Raw genomic sequence first — 21,292 nt, 5'->3', positions numbered from 1 at the left:
CCACACCAGTTGAATTATTGGTCTGCCCTTCAGGATGCCAGATGGATACCCAACTGGCAAAAAAAAAAAAAAAAAGCCACCCGTTTTCCAGACCCATCTGCTTTGCTTTCCCAAATGGATGGAGCACCAAGGGGTGATTTTTCTGGAAAGTGGGCAGAGCTAGATGGGCCCATATTGAAGGAATGCGGGTGTGCAAACTACAAGGCAGAAGAGCCAAAGAAAGTCAGTGAAGTGGGGGCTGAGAAAGGAAAGGGAAGGAAAGGAAGGAAGGGAGGGAGGGAGGAAGGGAGGCAGAAAGGAAGGAAAAGAGGGAGGACAGAAGGAAGGAAAAGGAATGGAGGAAGGAAGGAAAAGAGGAAGGAAAGGAAAAGGGAGAGATGGAGGAATGGAGGGAGGACAGAAGGAAGGAAGGAAAAGAGGAAGGGAGGAAGGAATGGAGGCAGGAAGGAAGGAAAAGAGGAAGGGAAGACGGAAGGAAGGAAAAGAGGAAGGAATGGGGGAGGAAGGAAGGAAAAGAAGAAGGAAAGGAAAAGAGGGAGGGAGGAATGGAGGCAGGAAGGAAGGAAAAGAGGAAGGGAGGGAGGGAGGAATGGAGGGAGGAAGGAAAGAAGGAAAAGAGGAAGGGATGGAAGGAGGAAGGAAGGAAAAGAGGATGGAAGGGAGAGAGGGAGGAAGGAAAAGGAATGGAGGAAGGAAGGAAGGAAGGGAAGAAGGAGGGAAAGAGGAAGGAAGGCGAGAAAGGGGCGTTCCTTTCTCACCCCCCCCCCAAAACAGCACATTCAGGGCACCCCATCTTCAAAAGGAGGGTCAAAACTTCCCCAAGCCCAGCAGGACCCCCGTGTCCCATTTCAGTTCCTTCCCACAACTCAGTGGCCCTCCTTCCAGACGCATGGGGGGGCTGGCTGGGGATAATGGAGACCGTAGTCCAAAACTTCCCAGAAGGCTGCAAAGCTGCTTCTGGGCTATAGGTCCAGAGCGGAAAGGTCCCAACGGATTCCCGTTTTTTGGCCAAGCCGGTGGTGGCGGTATACAGGACGAGCTCATTTCTTTCCCAGTTGAGTCTTCGCCTGCTCCAGCTTGGCCGCCACGGCGGCGTCGGTGCACTTGGACAGGATCAGATTCATCTCCCCTTCGTTCTTGCGCTCGGTGGCCGCTTCGGCCGCCTGGCTGAAGTCCCTACGGCCACGGAAGGAAGTTTAAAAAAAAAAAAAGGACATTTAAAAGACGTCCGAAGTCCAAGGTTCCTTCCCCCACCCCCACCCCGAGGTAATTTTTTTGCCCACTGGGGAACGCGCGGGGACTAGTCCTCATGAGGGTGCGTCTCAGAAGCCGGTGCGCTAAATCCCTCAGGGTTTTCTTGGGAGAAGGATGGTCTAGGGTTTCCTGCCTGAGCAGGGGGTTGGACTAGATGACCTCCAAGGTCCCTTCCAACTTTATTATCATTATCATCATCATCGTCATCATCATCATCATTATTATTATTATTAAGAATTCAGCTTTCCCTCTTCCAAAATGACTGGTGCTTTTCAAGCTGCCTCTGATCAACAGGCCAAAATAATAATAATTATTATTATTGGAGAAGCTGAGCAGAATTCGAACCCAAAGGCCAAAATAATAATAATGAAAATAATAAAATAATGATAACGATAATGATAATAATAATAACAATAACAATAATAAAGGGCTTTGTATCCAAATACGTTGGTCGTATTTGGATACAAAGCCCTTCATTATTATTATTATTATTATTATTATTATTATTATTATTGTTATTTTGGCCTTTGGGTTCGAATTCTGCTCAGCTTTGAAACCACAAATAGCAGTGGGTCCACTGCGATCGGCTAGTTGTGTTTTCTCCAACGTGGCCCCTTTAAGACGGGTGGATTTCAACTCCCAGAATTCCCCCAGCCAGCTCTGCTGGCTGGGGGAATTCTGGGAGTTGAAGTCCACCCGTCTTAAAGGGGCCACGTTGGAGAAAAACACTTGATTTTATCCAACTCCTGCTCAAGGCAGTAAACCAGATCCTAGCCGCCCTGACAGATGCCTGTCTGCCTGGACTCGCCCGCAGGACAGCAGCCTGCTCACCCCTTTAATTTACCAGCTCCACCACTACTAAATTTTGCCTTAATTGTCCACCCAAATCTGCTTTTTTCTTTTTTTTTTTTTTTTTGGAGTGGGAGGGGGATTCAAATCCCTTCTCCAGTTCTGGACATCGCGTTTTGGGGGTGTCTTTTGTCGGGGGGTCTCCCGTGTCTCCTCTGATTTCCCTCTGAACTGGTCTAAAAATGCACCCCTTTGATTGACGGGTCCGGTCAGAGGAGCAGGAAAAGCGCTGGCCCTGGCATCTTGGATGCCGCTGCTCGGGAACGCTGAGATTCCGGGGAGGGGGGGGTTGTTGGGGGGGAGGCCCCCACGCTTGCTACCTACCCCACCAAGAGGAAAGCCTTGACTTTCTGTTCGGGAGTCACTCGGGCGGCGTATTTCTTGGCCTCGCTGGAGTTGCCGTACTTCATGCTGATCTCGGCAAAGGGCTGGAAAAGGAGGAAGGGGGACCACCCGGTGATCGCGGGCAAAGTGCCGCCGGGCGAATCCCGAGAGAGAAGAGCAGACGACTCTGGGTTTTTTTTTTTTTTTTTTGGCTTTCTGGCCTTGAGGGGGTGAATGAGGGGGTTTTAAGAAGGAGGGGAGATGAGAGGGGGGTTTTTTTTTGCTCTTGGTTAATAAGGACAGAAATCGTTATATTTCATTTACCCTGGGGCTTTCCCATTACGTTTCCTTTTCTTGCATCTTTCTTTATCTTTCTATCTTTCTCATTTTCCTTCTTTTCCTCCTCCCTCCTTCCCTCCTTTCCTTCTCTCTCCTTCCATCCTATTCTTTCCCCTTCCTTCCTCCCTCCCTCCCTTTCCTTCCATCCATCCTTTTCTTTCTTCTTCCTCCCTTTTCTTCCATCCATCTTCTCCCCTCCCTCCCTTTCCTTCTATTCATCTGTTTTCCCTTCCTCCCTCCCTCTTTCCATTCATCCTTTTTCCCTCCCTCCCTCCCTTTCCTTCCTTCCCTCCCCCTCTCTCCCTTTTCCTTCCTTCCTCCCTCCCTCTTTCCTTCTATTCATCCGTTTTCCTTCCTCCCTCCCTCTTTCCATTCCTTTTCCTTCCTTCCTTCCTTCCCTCCCCCTCCCTCCCTCTTTTCCTTCCTTCCTTCCTCCCTTTCCTTCCTTCTCTCCTTCCATCCTTTTCTTTCCCCTCCCTCCCTCCCTCCCCCCTCCCTTTCCTTCCATCCATCCTTTTCTTTCTTCTTCCTCCCTTTTCTTCCATCCATCTTTTCCCCTTCCTCCCTTTCCTTCTATTCATCCTTTTCCCCTTCCTTCCTCCTTTTCCTTCCTTCCTTCCCTCCCTTTCCTTCTATCATCCGTTTCCCCTTCCTTCCTCCCTCTTTCCATTCATCCTTTTCCCCTTCCTTCCTTTTCCTTCCTCCCCTCCCCCCTCCCTCCCTCTTTTCCTTCTTTCCTCCCTCTTTCCTTCTATTCATCCTTTTCCCCTCCCTCCCTTCCTCTTTCCATTCATCCTTTTCCCCTTCCTCCCTTTTTCCTTCCCTCCCCCCTTTTCCTCCCTCCCTCCCTCCATCGCTTTCCTTCTATTCATCCTTTTCCCCTCCCTCCCTCTTTCCATTCATCCTTTTCTCCTTCCTCCCTTTTTCCTTCCTCCCTTCCCCCCTCTTTTCCTCCCTCGTTCCCTCCCTCCCTCCTTTTCTTTTCCTGTCTCATTCTTTGATTTCTTTTTTATTTTACATAAACTCCTCAGTAAATAAAAAAGAAAGCAGCGATAAACTGAGGTCTGGTCTTGAGAAGGGGCGGAGAGAGGAGAAAGTGTTATTCTGCTCTGGGGAAACAACACACACACACACACACAATTGAAACTCGACTTCCTTGTCCTTCAAAAGTGGTGTTGAAGAATTTGGACAAGGATAATCAAGATCCAGTCCAGAGGCCATGGAACAACCGTTCCCAACGATGGACTTCAACTCCCAGCTTTCTCATCAATGGCCACGCCGACTCTGGAACGCTGGGATCTCAGATCCACCTACCCGGGAATGCCCAAAGTTGGGGACACAAACACCCTACAACCATCCAGGAACTTTCCTGGGATCCTGGTGGTGTCTTTTTTCTGGATCGGTCTGCTTTTTCAGGGGGTTACCCATTCCCGAACGTTGGTAAAATTCAAGAGCGTTGAGTCACCAAAAAGACCCCCCACCTTCGCCCCGTCATCTTCTCACCAGGTAGCCAATAGGTGACTTTTTGGACTTGGAGAACTTCTCTAGATCTTCCCAGGCCCCCTGTTCCGCCAAGGCGCTGATCTTCAGCCACCAGAACCTGTCAAGACGGCAAAGAAACAGACTTAAGAACTAGCAACCAGCCCCAACTTGAGGTTCTCCACATGAGCCTTTTTGAGGAACCTAGAACGTGTGAGTTAACTCATTCCAGTCCATCTCCATACAGAGTTTAAGCCAGGGGGTGTCTAACCATGGCAACTTTAGGACCTGTGGACTTCAACTCCCAGAATTCTGGGAGTTGAAATCCACAAGTCTTAAAGTTGTCAAGGTTGGACACACCCCTGGTTTAAATCTTCTGGAATCTCATGATCCAAGCAGACCACAAAGCACATCTCGTTTAAAGCATTGTCAGTGGTTCTCAACCTTTTTAATGCCGCGACCCCCAACCGGTTGTGTCAAGGACTACTCAACCAGTCGTAAGTCGAGGACTACTCAACGGGTGCAGCACCATTTGCAGAATGGGACTTTTGGCGGGCTCAGCAGGGCAGAGACAGCCTGGACAATTCCTATGGGCTTTTGAAAGCCAATAGAATTAGACTCTATTCAAGAGAGTCTATCCTATTGGCTTTCAAAAGCCAATAGAATAAAAGGGAGTAGCACAGCTAAGGAAAAGGGGGAAAAAATGGCGGACTGCGTTGTTTGGCGACCCCCGTGGAATGGTCGTTCGACCCCAAATGCGGTCCCGACCCACAGGTTGAGAACCACTGCATTAAGTAAATTCTGGGATTTGATCACCAAATCAAGCTAACTGTGAGAGGGATCTAGAAGTCCTAGTGGATGATCCCTTAAATAGGAGCCAGCCATGTGCTGCAGCTGTCCAAAAAGCCAATACAGGGCTAGGCTGCATTAACAGAGGGATAGAATCAAGATCACATGAAGTGTTAATACCACTTTACAAGGCCTTGTTAAGGCCACACTTGAAATACTGCATCCAGTTTTGGTCACCACGATGTAAAAAAGATGTTGAGACTCTAGAAAGAGTACAGAGAAGAGCAACAAAGATGATCAGGGGACTGGAGGCTGAAAGATATGAAAAACTCATATTTAAGTGATTGTCCACTAGGATTCCAAGATCCCTCTCAAAGGTTGTAGGAATTGGGTATGTCTAGTTTAATGAAGAGAAGGACCAGGGGGGACATGATAGCAGTCTTCCAATATTTGAAGGGCTGCCCCAAAGAAGAGGGAGTCAAGATCTTCTCCAAAGCGCCTGAAGCAACGGATGGAAACTAATTAAGGAGAGAAGCAACCTGGAATGAAGGAGAAACTTCCTAACAGTGAGGACCATTAACCAGTGGAACAGCTTGCCACCAGAAGTTGTGGGTGCTCCATCCCTGGAGGTTTTCAATAAAAGATTGGACCGCCGTTTGTCTCAAATGGTATAGGGCAGAGGTAGGCAACCTTGGCTCTTTTATGACTCGTGGACTTCAACTCCCAGAATTCCTGAGCCAGCCATGCTGAGGGGAAAGGGAGAGGTTTCCAAGCTAAGCCAGGCTGGCTCAGGAATTCTGGGAGTTGAAGTCCACGAGTCATAAAAAAGTCAAGATTGCCTACCCCTGGTATAGGGTTTCCTACCTGAGCAGGGGGTTGGGCTAGAAGACCTCCAAGGGTCCCTTCGCTTGTCTGAAATGGTATAGTTCAGGGGTAGGCAACCTTGGCTCTTTTACGACTTGCGGACTCCCAACACCCAGAATTCCTGAACCAGCCGTGCTGACTCAGGAATACTGGGAGTTGAAGTCCACAAGTCACGCAAGAGCCAAGGTTCGACAAACCCGGATAAACCTATCCCAGTTTGTTCGTCTCGGAATGGAAGCACAATTGCAGCTTCCCATGCAGAAAGGAACAGGCCTGCCCCTTTCAAATCAGCTGGGATGGGTTGGGGGGTCCAGCCCTTTGCACTGGCCTTCCCGGACCACAGCCCAGTCCCGGAGACTGTCCTCACCGTTTATCGGGGATCCGGAAGTCCCGGTAAAGTTGCTCGGCTAATTTGTGCTTCCCATCCAGGATGAGGTTGTAGACGGTGTCGTGCAGGGACAGGTCCACGTAGGGTTTGTCAAAGTCCTCTTGAAAGCGACGCTGGTGACGTAACAGCTTGATTTGGTCTTCGGTGGCCTAGTGAGCGGGAGAGAGAAAAAGGACATTTATTTATTTTTTTCGGAGAAGGCGGCTTGGTCTAGTGGTTAAAACACCAGGCGGTGAATTCTAGTTCCGCCTTAGACAGGATATCCAACTGGGTGACTTTGGGCCAATCACCGGGAGGTGGTGAGCTCTAGTCCCGCCTTTGGCATGAAAGCCAACTGGGTGACTTTGAACCCATCACCGGGAGACGGTGAGTTCTAGTCCTGCTTTTGGCATGAAAGCCAACTGGGTGACTTTGAGCCAATCACTGGGAGACGGTGAGTTCTAGTCCCGCCTTAGACAGGAAATCTAACTGGGTGACTTTCAGCCAATCACCAGGAGACGGTGAGTTCTAGTCCCGCCTTAGACTGGAAATCCAACTGGGTGACTTTGAGCCAATCACCGGGAGACGGTGAGTTCTAGTCCCGCTTTTGGCATGAAAGCCAGCTGGATGACTTTGGGTCAGTCCCGCTCTTTCAGCCCAACCCACCTCACAGGGTTGTCGTTACAAGGAAAATGGGAGGAGGAAGGCGTGTTGGATATGGTCACCCTCCCTGAGTTACAAATAATAAAGGCAGAAGCCCAATAAACACATAAATAAAATATTGGCCACGATTCAGTTAACTTGCTTCCGGGCATAAAGTCTGGTCCCACTTGGCCAATGACTCCTTGTGCCCTCACCTTGGCTGCAAACTCATTCTTGGCTTTGTAGTACTCGTCGACCGCGTTTTGCAGACTGGCCACACGGCCCTCGATCCACTGAGGAAGAAAAACAGGTCCTGCGGGGTTAATCCAGCTTGTAAGAACTGCCTGCAACTTAAATTTAAAAAATCAGAAGCAGGGGTCTTGAAACTTGCCAACTTGAAGACATGTGGACTTCAACTCCCAGAATTCCTCAGCCAGCCCTGAGGGCTGGCTGAGGAATTCTGGGAATTAAAGTCCACAAGTCTTAAAGTTGCCAAGTTTCAGGACCCCTGAATCAGAGCAATAACAAGAAGGGAGGGGTGGGGTCAACCTATCCTCCAAAGCACCTGAAGGCAGGACAAGCAAAGAATGGAAACTAATCAAGGAGAGAAGCAACCTGGAACTCAGGAGAAATTTCTGGAAAGTGAGGACAATTAACCAGTGGAACTCCTTGCCACCAGAAGTTGTGGATGCTCCAACACTGCAGGTTTTTAAGAAGAGACTGGACAGCCACCTGTCTGGAATGGTATAGGGTCTTCTCCTTGAGCAGTGGGTTGGACTAGATGATCTCCAAGGTCCCTTCCAGCTCTATTATTTCCTGATAGTGAGAACAATCAACCAGTGGGACAGCCTGCCTCCAGAAGTTGTGGGTGCTCCAACACTGGAAGTTTTTAAGAAGAGACTGGACAGCCCTTTGTCTGAAATGGTATAGGGCAGTGGTTCTCAACCTGTGGGTCGGGACCCCATTTGGGGTCGAACGACCATTTCACGGGGGTCACCAAACAAGGCTGTCCGCCATTTTTTCCCCCTTTTCTTTGGCCACGCCCCTGGCACCCAGTGATGTATAAGTGGTTGGGGGTCACCACAACATGGGGAACTGTATTATGGGGTCGTGGCATTAGAAAGGTTGAGAACCACTGGTATAGGGTTTCCTGCCTGAGCAGGGGGTTGGACTAGATGACCTCCACGCTCCCTTCCATCTCTGTTATTGTTACTCTGTTAAGACGCTGGCTCTGTCTTTTCGTGAAGCTGTCATGGCTTGGTTTTAGGTAAGCACCATGTGCGAGTGCAGCCTTAGGCGTTTATAAACCATGATTGCAGCATCGCGTTTTGCGTGAGCCAAACCACCATCACCCACTCCACAAACCACGTCTTCCTGAAGGCAGGAAAGCGCAGTTCGCTACCACCTCTTCCTGATCGGAGATTTTGGGGTTCAGAGGATCGATTCAACCACTGTCTTTCGGCCCCCTAACTCTGCCAGTTGTATCTCACATCTTCACAATAGGCAACCTGGTTAATAAGCACGCACCTTCTCTCTCCTTCTCTCTCTCTCTCTCTCTCTCTCTCTCTCTATCTCTCTATCTATCCACCATCTTATCTATCTATCTCTATCCACCCATCCATCCATCCATCCATCCATCCATCTATCCATCCATCCATCTATCCACCTATTTATCTATCTATCTATCTATCTATCTATCTATCTATCTATCTATCTATCTATCTATCTATCTATCCACCATCTTATCTGTCTCTCTCTGTCTGACTGTCTGTCTGTCTGTCTGTCTATCTATCTATCTATCCATCTATCTATCCACCATCTTATCTCTCTATTTCTCTCTCCCTCCCTCCCTCTCTCCCTCCCTCCCTCTCACTCACACTCACACAAACCAAGATAGCAATAAGGAGGAACTAATCAAAATTGTCTACCTCTCTTTCTGAATCTTTCCAGGCCCACTTCCGGAGATTTCAACCGGAACCTTAAGGACTAGAAACTTTCGCAGAGTACGAGAGAGATCATAAAACTGAATCAGGAAGGAGAGCCAGCGGTTGTGGGTTTGTCTATCTTCCCTTTTAACCACAAATGCAAAAGATTGGAAGGCTACCCGGAGAACATGCAACCAGGTATGAAAAATATATATTTTTTAACTCGTTCTCCAAGGGGCAACCCCTCCAGATCGGAATCTGCCAGCCCTAATTTGATGCCTCCCCCCCCCCCCGCCACCATGTTGCAACAGCACCCACCTTTTCGCTGATGTAGCTACTACGGACGTGGAAGTTGCCCAGCTCCTGGTGATTGTCGTCTTGGTTGTAAAGATCTTTGAGTGTGTTTGGCTCTTTGTGTTTGCAGAACTGAGGATGGACAAGAGTCATACATGAAAAGGGTGGGGTATAAATTGATTCATTGTCCTATTTGTTTTTTCTATTTAGGAACATTTTAATCTATTTACTGTATTTCTTTATTAAACGTATATGCTTCCCATCTCACCCTGGAGTAAGTCTAGGAGGGTTACAAGAAGTTATTTGGCAGCTTTTACCTCAGATTTATTTTATTTCCTTATTCAAGGGACCAAAATGGGCCAAGTTGGTTGATTAAAAGCCTAGAGAAGAGGTGGGGAACCTTGGCTCTTTTATGACTCGTGGACTTCAACTCCCAGAATTCCTCAGCCAGCATGGCTCAGCTTGGGAACCTCTCCCTTTCCCCTCAGCATGGCTGGCTCAGGAATTCTGGGAGTTGAAGTCCACCAGTCATAAAAGAGCCAAGGTTGCCTATCTTTGGCCTAGGCCTAGGCCGATTTATGACTGGTGGACTTCAATTCCCAGAATTCCTGAGCCAGCATGGCTCAGCTTGGAAACCTCTTTCCCCTCAGCATGGCTGGCTCAGGAATTCTGGGAGTTGAAGTCCACATCTCTTCAACACGGTGAATGCTCCAAAACTGGAAGAAGAGACTGGACAGCCATTTGTCTGAAATGGTATAGGTTTCCTGCCTGAGCAGGGGGTTGGACTAGATGACCTCCAAGGTCCCTTCCAACTTTATTACTACTACTACTACTACTACTACTACTATTACTATTACTACTATTATTATTATTATTACTATTATTATTATTAACACTGCTCTATGATGACCAGAAACCGTTCATACACAGCAAGGAGGGTCCAGCTTGAATTTTGGGCTGGATCTTGTCTCCAGAACCACCCAGAACCATCCAGTCCAAATCTGGAGATTCATATATTCCGAGATGCGCAGATTAAAGATCCGGTCTGTTTCTGGCATCTCAACCGGTTTCTGTGCAGCCGGGCCAGCGTTAGCAGCAGACCGTGGGGTCCAAAGCCTCACCTGACGGTAGAGACTCAAGGCGACCGGCTGGTTCTGCAAAGCCATGAAGAAGTCGCCCCGGCCGAGTTCGTCCTTCAGGCGGGAGATGACGGTGTAAACTGAGCAGGGAGAAAAACACGGAGAAGAGAACGTTTACCGGCCTGCTCCATCCTCTCGGCTGGGGAGGATGGGGGCTGCAGTTCTCAGCCGAGACAGCGGATTTGTTCTTGCCTTCTCCTGGCAAAATACATCGTTCTAGGGAGGCCAGCTTTAAAACTTGTGGACTTCTACTCCCTAGGCTGCATTAACAGAGGGACATAATCAAGATCACGTGAAGGGTTAATACCACTTTACAAGGCCTTAGTAAGGCCACACTTGGAATACAGCATCCAGTTTTGGTCACCACGATGTAAAAAAGATGTTGAGACTCTAGAAAGAGTACAGAGAAGAGCAACAAAGATGATTAGGGGACTGGAGGCTAAAACATATAAGGAACGGTTGCTAGAATTGGGTATGTCTAGTTTAACGAAGAGAAGGACAAGGGGGGACATGATAGCAGTATTCCAATATCTCAGGGGCTGCCATAAAGAAGAGGGAAGTCAAGCTATTTTCCAAAGCACCTGAAGGCAGGACAAGAAGCAACGGGTGGAAACTAATCAAGGAGAGAAGCAACCTAGAACTAAGGAGAAACTTCCTGACAGTGAGAACAATTAATCAGTGGAACAGCCTGCCTCCAGAAGCAGTAAATGCTCCAACACTGGAAGTTTTTAAGAAGAGACTGGACAGCCATTTGTCCAAAATGGTGTAGGGTTTCCTGCCCGAGCAGGGGGTTGGACTAGATGACCTCCAAGGTCCCTTCCAACTTTACTACTACTATTATTATTATTATTATTATTATTATTATTATTATTATTATTATTATGTATCTATCTATGTCAGTGGTTCTCAACCTGTGGGTCGGGACCCCATTTGGGGTCGAACGACCATTTCACGGGGGTCGCCAAACAACGCCGTCCGCCATTTTTTTCCCCCTTTTCCTTAGCTGTGCTCCTCCCTTTTCTTCTATTGGCTTTTCTTTTTTTATTAAAATTTTTTATAAATTTTTACAAAAAGACAAAAAAAAAACAATACAATACAATACAAAAACAAAGCAAAACAAAACAAAGCAAAACAAAACAAAACAACCCTTCCTCAACCCTCCCCCAAACCCCCACTCCCTCCCCCCCCCCCGGAGCTTCCCAGAGCAGAATATAGGTTTAATTAAAAAAAGTTAAAAAAATTATATGAAAAGAGAAAAAAAAGAATATAACACTAAAATATATGTGTATATATAAAAATAAAAGTTATAAAAAAGCTAGATGATATTTTTTTATATCCAATTTAAATTGTATAAACTTTATCCATTTATCCCAAACAGCAAGAAATTTTTCTTGCGATTGTTCTTTTAAGAAAGCCGAAATCTTTGCCATTTCCGCCAAATAAGACACTTTAAGAAACCATTCCTGCAAAGTAGGCAAAGATTCCTTCTTCCAGTATTGTCCTACTAACTCTCTTGAATAGAGTCTAATTCTATTGGCTTTCAAAAGCCAGTAGGAATGGTCCAGGCTGTCTCTGCCCTGCTGAGCCCGCCAAAAGTCCCATTCTGCAAACGGGGCTGCACCAGTTGAGTAGTCCTCGACTTACGACTGGTTGAGTAGTCCTCGACTTACGACTGGTTGGGGGGCGCGGCATTAAAAAGGTTGAGAACCACTGATCTATGTATATGTATCTATCATCTATCTATCATCTATCTATTTATGTATCTATCTATGTATCTATCATCTATCTATCTATATCTATCTATCTATCTATCTATCTATCTATCTATCTATCTGTCTATGTATCTATCTATGTATGTATCTATGTATCTATCTATTATCTATCATCTAAATATATCTATCTATATCAATCTATCTATGTATCTATCTATCATCTATCTATCTGATTTCTATCTTAATACCTATCTCCATATCTATCACCATCCATTCTCTCTCTCTCCCATCTTAAAGCATGCAGGCTGGGGAATTCTGGGAATTGAAGTCCATCCCTTTTAAAGCATGCTGGCTGGGGGATTCTGGGAGTTGAACTCCACCCATCTTAAAACATACTGGCCACGGAATTTTGGGAGTTGAACACTCATCGTAAAACATACTGGCTGGGGAACTCTGGGAGTTGAAGTCCACCCATCTGAAAGTTGCCAAGTTTCAGACACACAAATATCAGGACAATGCAATGCCAAAGAAACTGTGTTTTTTTTTTAAAAAAAAAACCAATGCAGATTAAAGTTGAACACAGCAGATAGGGACGAGTATAAAAAAAAAAATTCAACTCAGCTGAGCGTGGCAGTGAAAAGGTTAAGGGCACAATATCTGGGGTTGCTCCAAGCCCATGCTGACTTTGCTTCATGGTTGATTTTATTTATTTATTTATTAATATTACATATTTCTTCACCGCTCGTCTCTCTCGCATCCAGGGCAGATGCCATAGCAAAGGGCAGTCCCAAAGATGCTTTCTCAGGAGGCAACTGGACTTTCTTATTTTTGAGTAGGGGGTTGGACTAGATGACCTCCAAGGTCCCTTCCAACATTATTATTATTATTATTATTATTATTATTATTATTATTAATGCTAGGTTAACTTTTTACAAAGAAGACAAAGAGTGGAGAGTCCTGATGGAGGCTGCAGCGTACCCCCTCCCCCCCCGCCCTGTAAACCTTCCAGCTCTGCTGGAGGACATGAAAAGTAATGGATACCCCCCTCCCTCCTCAGCCCCTATTTACCCAGGTCGCTGTCCCCACTCTCAATGGCTCTGCTCAACGCCAGATGGCTCTTTTTCATAGTCAGTAAAAGAGGGACTTGCTTGCCCGGCCGAGGTTCATATTCCAGCAGCTGTGAAAAAAATCCACAAGGTTTCCATCAAGGAATTCTGGGAGTTGGAAGTTCACACACGTCTTCAAGTGGCTAAGATTGGAAAACGCTGCTCTAGCATAACAGCTAACGGTTTTGCTCTTGCTGCGTGTGCTCGACCCAATCAGTCTGCGGCACGTCCATCAATGCTGAAGCCATTTTGTATTTTTCCACGGAGGGAAATAGGAGTCCCTTGCATCATCAACAAGAGAGGGGGTCAAATTATTCTCCAAAACGCCCGAAGGCAGGACAAGAAACAATGGATGGAAACTGATCAAGGAGAGAAGCAACCTAGAACTAAGGAGAAACTTCCCTGAAAGTGAGAACAATTAACCAGTGGAACAGCTGGCCACCATAAGTTGTGGGCGCTCCATCACTGGAGGGCTTTTAAGAAGAGACTGGATACCCATTTGCCTGGATTGGTATAGGGTTAGACTTTTCCAGCCTGCCCTATCTATGTTCCCTGGTAAAATACATGGGAAAATCCCATGGAGGAAAATTCCACTTAGGGTTAGGGTTAGGACACCATGAACTCATAGAGCAAAATGGACACCGCCAACAAACTCGGAGTGCTTGGGTATGGTTAGGAGGGCACTGACCTTTCTAGGCTGCCCTATCTATGTTTCCTGGTAAAATACATGGGAAAATCCCATTGGAGGAAAATCCCACTTGAGCAGGGGTTTGGACTAGATGACCTCCAAGATCCCTTCCAACTCTGTTATTCTGTTATTTCCTGACAGTGAGAATAATTAATCAGTGGAATGGCTTCCCTCTAGAGGTTGTGGGCATTCCATCATTGGAGGATTTTAAAGAAGAGATTGGACAACCATTTGTCTGAAATGGTATAGGGTTTCCTGCCTGAGCAGGGGGTTGGACTAGATGACCTCCAAGGTCCCTTCAGATCAATTCTAATTCATTCAAATTCTAATAATTTGAATTCTAATTAATTCTAATAATTCTAATTAATTCTATAATTCTAATTCTAATCTAAAAAGCTAGCATGTCAGGGAAAAAGCCAGGACAGAACCCATTCCTCTGACCTGCCCCATTTCCAATAAACATTTTTGCAACTGAGAAGATGGGATCAATTTATTTATTTTTTAATTCAATTTACTTATTAAATTTTATTTATTTGTTAAGTTTTGATGCTGGCCTTCTCCCCTGCAAGGTGACTCTGGACCAACTATTGGAAACAATTATCTTTCTTCTTGAGAGAATAATAATAATAATAATAATAATAATAATAATAATAATAATAATAATAATGAAGTTGGAAGGGATCTTGGAGGTCATCTAGTCCAACCTCCTGCTCAGGCAGGAAACTCTATCCCATTTCAGACAAATGGCTGTCCAGTCTCTTCTTAAAAACTTCCAGTGTTGGAGCATTCACCGCCTCTGGAGGCAGGTGGTTCCACTGGTTAATTGTCCTCACTGTCAGGAAGTTTCTCCTTAGTTCCAGGTTGCTTCTCTCTCCTTGATGAGTTTCCCTTCATTGCTTCTTGTCCTGCCTTCAGGCACTCTGGAGAATAGCTTGACTCCCTCTTCTTTGGGGCAGCCCCTGAGATACTGGAACATAGCTATCCTTTCTCCCCTCGTCCTTCTCTTTGTTAAACTAGACATCCCCAATTCCAGCCATCGTTCCTTGTATGTTTTAGCCTTCTCTTGACCCTCCTTCCCTGTCAGTACCCCCCCCCCATCCTGGAGGGATCGGGATCCATTTTCCTCGCACCTTAATAGCCAGATCGGGCCGGTTGCTCTCGTACGCCTGGGTAGCGATGTCAGAGTACGAAATGCCCACCGCATCCCCCAGTTTCTGGTTGATGACTTGGGCCAACTCTTCATCCGACTTGTCTCTCTGCTGAACCTGAGGAAGGGAGCGGAGCAAAGGGGGGGGGAGAGAGCGTCAAGAGGCAATTTCAAGCCGTCCTCGCTTAACGACCGTTCGCTTAGCGAAAGTTGGAAATTCCGACGCTGTTGAACGAAAGGTCTTACGAACGGCGGTCGTCCGGGTCATACCTTGTAGCAGGCCCAGTGGGCCAAAATCCGACTTATTCCTTGGAATTCGGAAAGACGGAGATACTCGCAAATCTTGATGGCCACCGGATAAAGTCTTCTTAAAACCACCCTAAGAGACGAGGGCCAAAGGAAGGGGTCACACCTCTAGGCTACCAGCCATGGGATCTAGCCTGAATTCTCAAGGAACAGGCAAAAGGGTGTAGAGCAGTGGTTCTCAACCTTTTAATGCCGCGACCCCCAACCGGTCGTAAGTCGAGGACACCCAACCGGTCAGAATGGGACTTTTGGCGGGCTCAGCAGGGCAGAGACAGCCTGGACAATTCCTATTGGCTTTGGAAAGCCAATAGAATTAGACTCTATTCAAGAGAGTCTATTCTATTGGCTTTCAAAAGCCAATAGAATAAAAGGGAGTAGCACAGCTAAGGAAAAGGGGGCAAAAATGGCAGACTGCGTTGTTTGGCGACCCCCGTGAAATGGTCGTTCGACCCCAAATGGGGTCCCGACCCACAGGTTGAGAACCACTGGCTTAGAGAAAGCCTCCAGCTTTAGGGACAGTCTATCTTTGGCTACAGAGAGCCGGTTTGGTGTAGGGATTGAAGCACCAGGCTAGGAAGCAGGAGACTCTGCATTCTAGTCCTGCCTTACGCAGGAAAGCCAGCTGGGTAACTCTGGGCCAATCACCAGGAGACGGTGAGTTCTAGTCCCGCCTTAGTCATGAAAACTGGCTGGGTGACTGTGGGCCAATCATAAAAGAGATGGTGAGTTCTAGTCCCGCCTTAGGCATGAATGCCGGCTGAGTGACTGTGGGCCAATCATAAAGGAGATGGTGAGTTCTATTCCCGCCTTAGGCATGAATGCCGTCTGGGTGACTTTGGGCCAATCATAAAGGAGACGGTGAGTTCTAGTCCTGCCTTAGGCATGAAAGCCAGCTGGGTGACTGGGCCAGTCACTCTATCTCAGCCCTAGGAAGGAGGCAATGGTGAAACAGTTCTAAAAAAAACCTTGCCAAAGGAAACTATCCAGGATGCCTCGAAGAATCAACCAGATTGAAGGCAACAACAACAACAACAATAATAATTTAAAAAACCTATTTTGGCTACTCCCAATGCTCAGCCTCAGCCTCCAGCGAGGGGGAGCAGCCCCTAAATTGAGGAGATGGATTGAGATTTGCCAGTTTTTACACGGAAAAAGGGGACAAAAAACTGTCCCAGATGTTCAAAACATTTATAGGAGAGATACGTTACCGATCCAGCAAAACCTCCTTGGTGAGCTGCTTGTATCTGTAAATCATCTGTTAAGGAGGAAGAATTTTATAGGACTGGTTGATTCCTCTATCTCAGTGTTTCTCAACCTTGACCATTTTAAGGCAGGTGGACTTCAACTCCCAGAATTCCACAGCCAGCATTGCTGGCTGTGGAATTCTGGGACTTGAAGTCCACCTGCCTTAAAATGGTCAAGGTTGAGAAACACTGCGAGTCTATCTTGAAGGAGGGGAGATTGGAAGCTTCCCGGAGATAAAGCTGGTCAGCCCCCCTCCAACACCCTCACCTTAGTCAGAGGAAAGAGCTACAAGCCAGGTTGAAGCCTGGAAAACAGTTGTCACTCCAGGGGATGATGGATGGGCTGTAGCGTTCGAGCAGCATCAGCAAGTTAGATTTGCAGCTGGGTACCACTTCTGAGCTGCACAACCCTATACAGCCACTAGAGGGCAGCAAGGGGCATGAGAGAATATTTGCATCTCTCGCTTGCCCTCTAGTGGTGGGTTTAGTCTACGCGCCCTATGTTTTTCCTGCCACTGGCAGTCTTGGACTTACGAGTATTCGTTTAGTGACTGTTTGAAGTTACAATGGCACTGGGAAAAAAATGTGACTAATGACCATTTTTCACATTTGCGACCACTCAAACAGCCCTGGGTCACAGGATCAAAATTCAGCCGTTTGGCAACTACGACGGTTGCAGTGTCCCGGGGTCACGTGATCATCTTTTGCGGACTTCTGACGAGCCACGTCAAGGGGGGAAGCAGATTCTCTTAATGACTGCATGTGTCACTGAACACGTGCAGTGATTCACTTAACAACCATGAGCAAAAAGGTCGTAAAATGGGGCAAAACTGGCTTAACGACTGCCCTGCTTAGCGATGGAAATTCCGGGCTCAGTTCTGGTCGTAAGCCGAGGACTACCTGTATTTTTTATTAAACAGCAGAAACTTTTTTTTTTTTGCTAAGAATGGGAACAAAATCAATTGGTTGAATTAGGACAGGGGTCTTCAAACTTGGCCCTTTCATGACTGGCTGAGGAATTCTGGGAGTTGAAGTCCAAAAGTCATAAAAGGGTCAAATTTGAAGACCCTGGATATAGATTTTAAGAGGAGTGGACTTCAACTCCCAGAATTCCTCAGCTAGCATGCCTGGCTGAGGAATTCTGGGAGTTGAAGTCCACGAGTCATAAAAGGGTCATGTTGGAAGACCCCTGACATAGAGTTTAAGAGGAGGGACTTCAATTCCCAGAATTCCTCAATCAACGTGCCTGGCTGAGGAATTCTGGGAGTTGAAGTCCACGAGTCATCAAAGGGCCATGTTGGAAGACCCCTGACATAGAGTTTAAGAGGAGGAGACTTCAATTCCCAGAATTCCTCAATCAACGTGCCTGGCTGAGGAATTCTGGGAGTTGAAGTCCACGAGTCATCAAAGGGCCATGTTGGAAGACCCCTGAGTTAGGAGCTGACCAGAACTGACAACACAGCGAATCTTTGCATGCTGAAACCGGAGGCAGAAAAAGCCAAACTCCAGTTTTCCGTGACCCATTTTGCTTCCACCATCAGGAAAGGATACTGATCGAAGCTGAGGGGGATCCCAATCTGGTAATCTCGGACGGCGTTAAGCACCCGCAGATCTCGGCAGGTTTCGACAAAGTTTTCTGGAGCAAATTTGTCGATGAAGCATTTCCCAAAAGAGGCTGCCTGCAGGTAGAGAAAGGAGGAGGGAAGGAAGGCGTTATTTCCCTCTTAAAGCGCAAGTTTCTAGTCCTTACAGTGACAGGTGAAGTTAGAAAGCTTGTAAAGAGAATTCTGGGAGTTGAAGTCCATGTGTTTTAAAGCTTGCTGGCTGGGGAATTCTGGGAGTTGAAGTCCATCCCTCTTAAAGCATGCAGGCTAGAGAATTCTGGGAATTGAAGTCCACACATTTTAAAGCATGCAGGCTGGGGAATTCTGGGAGTTGAAGTCCATCCCTCTTAAAGCATGCAAGCTGGGGAATTCTGGGAGTTGAAGTCCATCCCACTTAAAGCATGCAGGCTGGGGAATTCTGGGAATTGAAGTCCACCTGTCTTAAAGCATGCAGGCTGGGGAATTCTGGGAGTGGAAGTCCACCCATCTTAAAGCATGCAGACTGGGGAATTCTGGGAGTTGAAGTCCAGCCCACTTAAAGCATGCAGGCTGGGGAATTCTGGGAGTTGAAGTCCACCCGTCTTCAACTTCTCAAGTTTGCTAACCACTAGTCTCTCCCAACCTACCCCCCCCCCGTTTTCTCATCTGAGCAGAGGCTGGCCCCAGCCCCCCCCCTCCCGGCAGGGATCTACCTGTTCCCCTTACCTGGAGCAGAGCCTTCTGGATAGGTGGGGAGTGTTCATAGCTGGCTGCTTTGATGCACTGCTCCACCGCCTCAGGAAGCAACTTTTGTTCCTTAATTTCCCGCAGGTATTCATCTGCCTTCTGGCTTTCCTTCTGACAGGAGAGAGTTTAAATTTGAATTTTAAGTTTAAATTTGGGAGTCAATTGCAGTCAGAAGTCAAGGATTACCTAGATCAGGGGTAGGCAACCTTGGCTCTTTTATGACGCATGGACTTCAACTCCCAGAATTCCTGAGCCAAGCACGCTGAGGGGAAAGGGAGGGGTTTCCAAGCTGAGCCAGGCTGGCTCAGGAATGCTGGGAGTTGAAGTCCACGAGTCATAAGAGTCAAGGTTGCCAACCCCTGAACTAGGCCTAGGCCGCTTTATGACTCGTGGACTTCAACTCCCAGAATTCCTGAGCCAGCCATGCTGAGGGGAAAGGGAGAGGTTTCCAAGCTGAGCCATGCTGGCTCAGGAATTCTGGGAGTTGAAGTGCACGAGTCAGAAAGCGGCCTAGGCCTAGGCCAGGGGTAGGCAAGCTTGGCTCTTTTATGACTGGTGGACTTCAACTCCCAGAATTCCTGAGCCAGCCATGCTGAGGGGAAAGGGAGAGGTTTCCCAGCTGAGCCATGCTGGCTCAGGAATTCTGGGAGTTGAAGTCCATGAGTCATAAAGCGGCTTAGGCCCTAGGCCAGGGGTGGGCAAGCTTGGCTCTTTTATGACTCGTGGACTTCAACTCCCAGAATTCCTGAGGCAGCCATGCTGGGGGGAAAGGGAGAGGTTTCCAAGCTGAGCCATGCTGGCTCAGGAATTCTGGGAGTTGAAGTCCACGAGTCATAAAAGAGCCAAGGTTGCCTACCCCTGGCCTAGAAAGAATTGAGCACAATGGAACCCAAAATTTCTGTCCAGTGTTGGAGCATTCGTAAGTCATGTCAATATCCTGTTTTTCGTGCTCTTGTTAAAGTTTGATTTTCCATCAATATTTAAAGCATCCTTTATGATTTCCTCAATATTATTGACATTTGTCTAGCTAAAAAATTTTATTCCTACCAATCCGCCTCTTATTTTCTTATTTCCCACATCAAAAGAAGAAGAAGAAAATGCTATTTTAATTCTACATCATATTTTTCATTATAAAAGTCTAATTATATCTAAGGGTCATTCGTTCTTTTAATCATGTTCAAACAAGGATTTAAACATATGATGCCCCCTCTAATAGGTCAAATCTTCTATTTTTTTAAATCTAACTCTCGCTTTCTTTCTTGGTCAAGTCGTTTTCCAAGCCAAGCCAATTAAATCATCCGGGAATTTTCTTTCTATTTTTATCCAAGTTGCTTGGCATGAGGAAGACAATTTAGGTAGGGTATTTTTTTTGGGGGGGGGGGGGCAAATTCCACCCTTCTGTGTTGCTTAAGCAACTCCCACCTTTCTTCTCCCTCAATTTCTCCCTCCGTCTTTTGTCCCCCAAATTGTAATTTTCCCCCTGACAGCACTATGTTCCATTCCCCAAAACCTTCTTCCTTCTCGTCAGGTGCATCTCGTAGACTTAAAGGGTAAACGAGTCTTTTGCGTTGTCATTGTTACGGGTAAGTCTTGCAGTATTTTATTTGTGTACGGTAGTTTATATTTCCCTTCTTTCAACTCTTCCGTCTCTCGGTCCATTTCCTCTGCTTCGTCTTCCGATCTCTGGTTTCTTCGTTCCTACTTTGTAGTCGTTGTCGGGGAACTTCCCAGTTGCAGATTTAACTTGGAGATTTGCTCATTTATATTATCTACATTGTTTTTAGTCTTTCAGACTGAGATTACCTCGTATTCTTTCTGCGCTTCAAGCAGCAAAGCCCCGGGCGACATGGAGGCGATCCGGAAGATCTCCTCGCTGGCCTCTGAAAGAGAAAAACAGGGGCGGAAAGGCCGGCTGGGTCGATCCAAGTCTTGGCTCTATTTAAAAGTTGGGGGAAGTTTCTAGTCTTTGTTCACGGTTGGACTATTTAAAAGTTGAGGAAAATTTCTAGCCCTCTTTGTTTATGGTTAGGCTATTTAAAAGTCAGGGAAAGTTTCTAGTCCTCTTTGTTTACGGTCGGACTATTTAAAAGTTGAGGAAAATTTCTAGCCCTCTTTGTTTATGGTCGGGCTATTTAAAAGTCGGGGCAAGTTTCTAGTCCTCTTTGTTTACAGTCAGACTATTTAAAAGTCAAAGAAAGTTTAGTCCTCTTAACTCACAGTCGGGCCATTTAAAAGTCAGGGAAAGTTTCTAGTCCTCTTTGTTCACAGTCAGGCCAGAAAAACCCACCTGGGATCTCGTGGAGAAATTCATGGGTGGAGCGAGAAAAAATGCGCACCCCATCCAGCTCTGGGACCAGATGCGAATCCTCGTTAAGAGGATATCTGTGGGTTGGCGTTAAGGAAATGTGGAGTTGGGTTTTGGAAACCAATAAAGAAAGATAATCTCTGCTGATCACCACGATTTGCCCCCAGCTCAGCAGACCCCCTAGATTGG

At 46.8% G+C, this 21,292-nt stretch overlaps 1 protein-coding gene across 1 annotated transcript in view; it reads right to left on the bottom strand.

Moving 5' to 3' along the window:
• Positions 1-657: 657 nt before the first annotated feature.
• The window catches only part of VPS16 (VPS16 core subunit of CORVET and HOPS complexes), a 32,249-nt gene continuing 11,614 nt past the window's right edge, over positions 658-21,292 (bottom strand). Inside the window, exons 10-24 of the mRNA XM_039368843.1 lie at positions 21,086-21,180; positions 20,602-20,678; positions 18,778-18,909; positions 18,020-18,147; positions 16,433-16,468; positions 15,189-15,297; positions 14,902-15,036; positions 13,046-13,154; positions 10,248-10,345; positions 9,151-9,258; positions 7,123-7,200; positions 6,266-6,435; positions 4,270-4,366; positions 2,428-2,531; positions 658-1,176 (exon numbers count right to left, since the gene is read on the bottom strand). Coding sequence (XP_039224777.1) covers positions 1,041-1,176; positions 2,428-2,531; positions 4,270-4,366; positions 6,266-6,435; positions 7,123-7,200; positions 9,151-9,258; positions 10,248-10,345; positions 13,046-13,154; positions 14,902-15,036; positions 15,189-15,297; positions 16,433-16,468; positions 18,020-18,147; positions 18,778-18,909; positions 20,602-20,678; positions 21,086-21,180 — 1,612 coding nt within the window. The 3' untranslated portion in view covers positions 658-1,040. The remainder of the gene's footprint in view (positions 1,177-2,427; positions 2,532-4,269; positions 4,367-6,265; positions 6,436-7,122; positions 7,201-9,150; positions 9,259-10,247; positions 10,346-13,045; positions 13,155-14,901; positions 15,037-15,188; positions 15,298-16,432; positions 16,469-18,019; positions 18,148-18,777; positions 18,910-20,601; positions 20,679-21,085; positions 21,181-21,292) is intronic.

The sequence above is a fragment of the Crotalus tigris genome, unplaced genomic scaffold, assembly GCF_016545835.1.
Source record: "Crotalus tigris isolate CLP2741 ecotype Arizona unplaced genomic scaffold, ASM1654583v1 scf7180000020941.558017, whole genome shotgun sequence".
Classification (NCBI taxonomy): Eukaryota; Metazoa; Chordata; class Lepidosauria; order Squamata; family Viperidae; genus Crotalus; species Crotalus tigris.
Note: the sequence above shows the minus strand (reverse complement) of the source record. Positions and strands in the feature narration are given on the sequence as shown.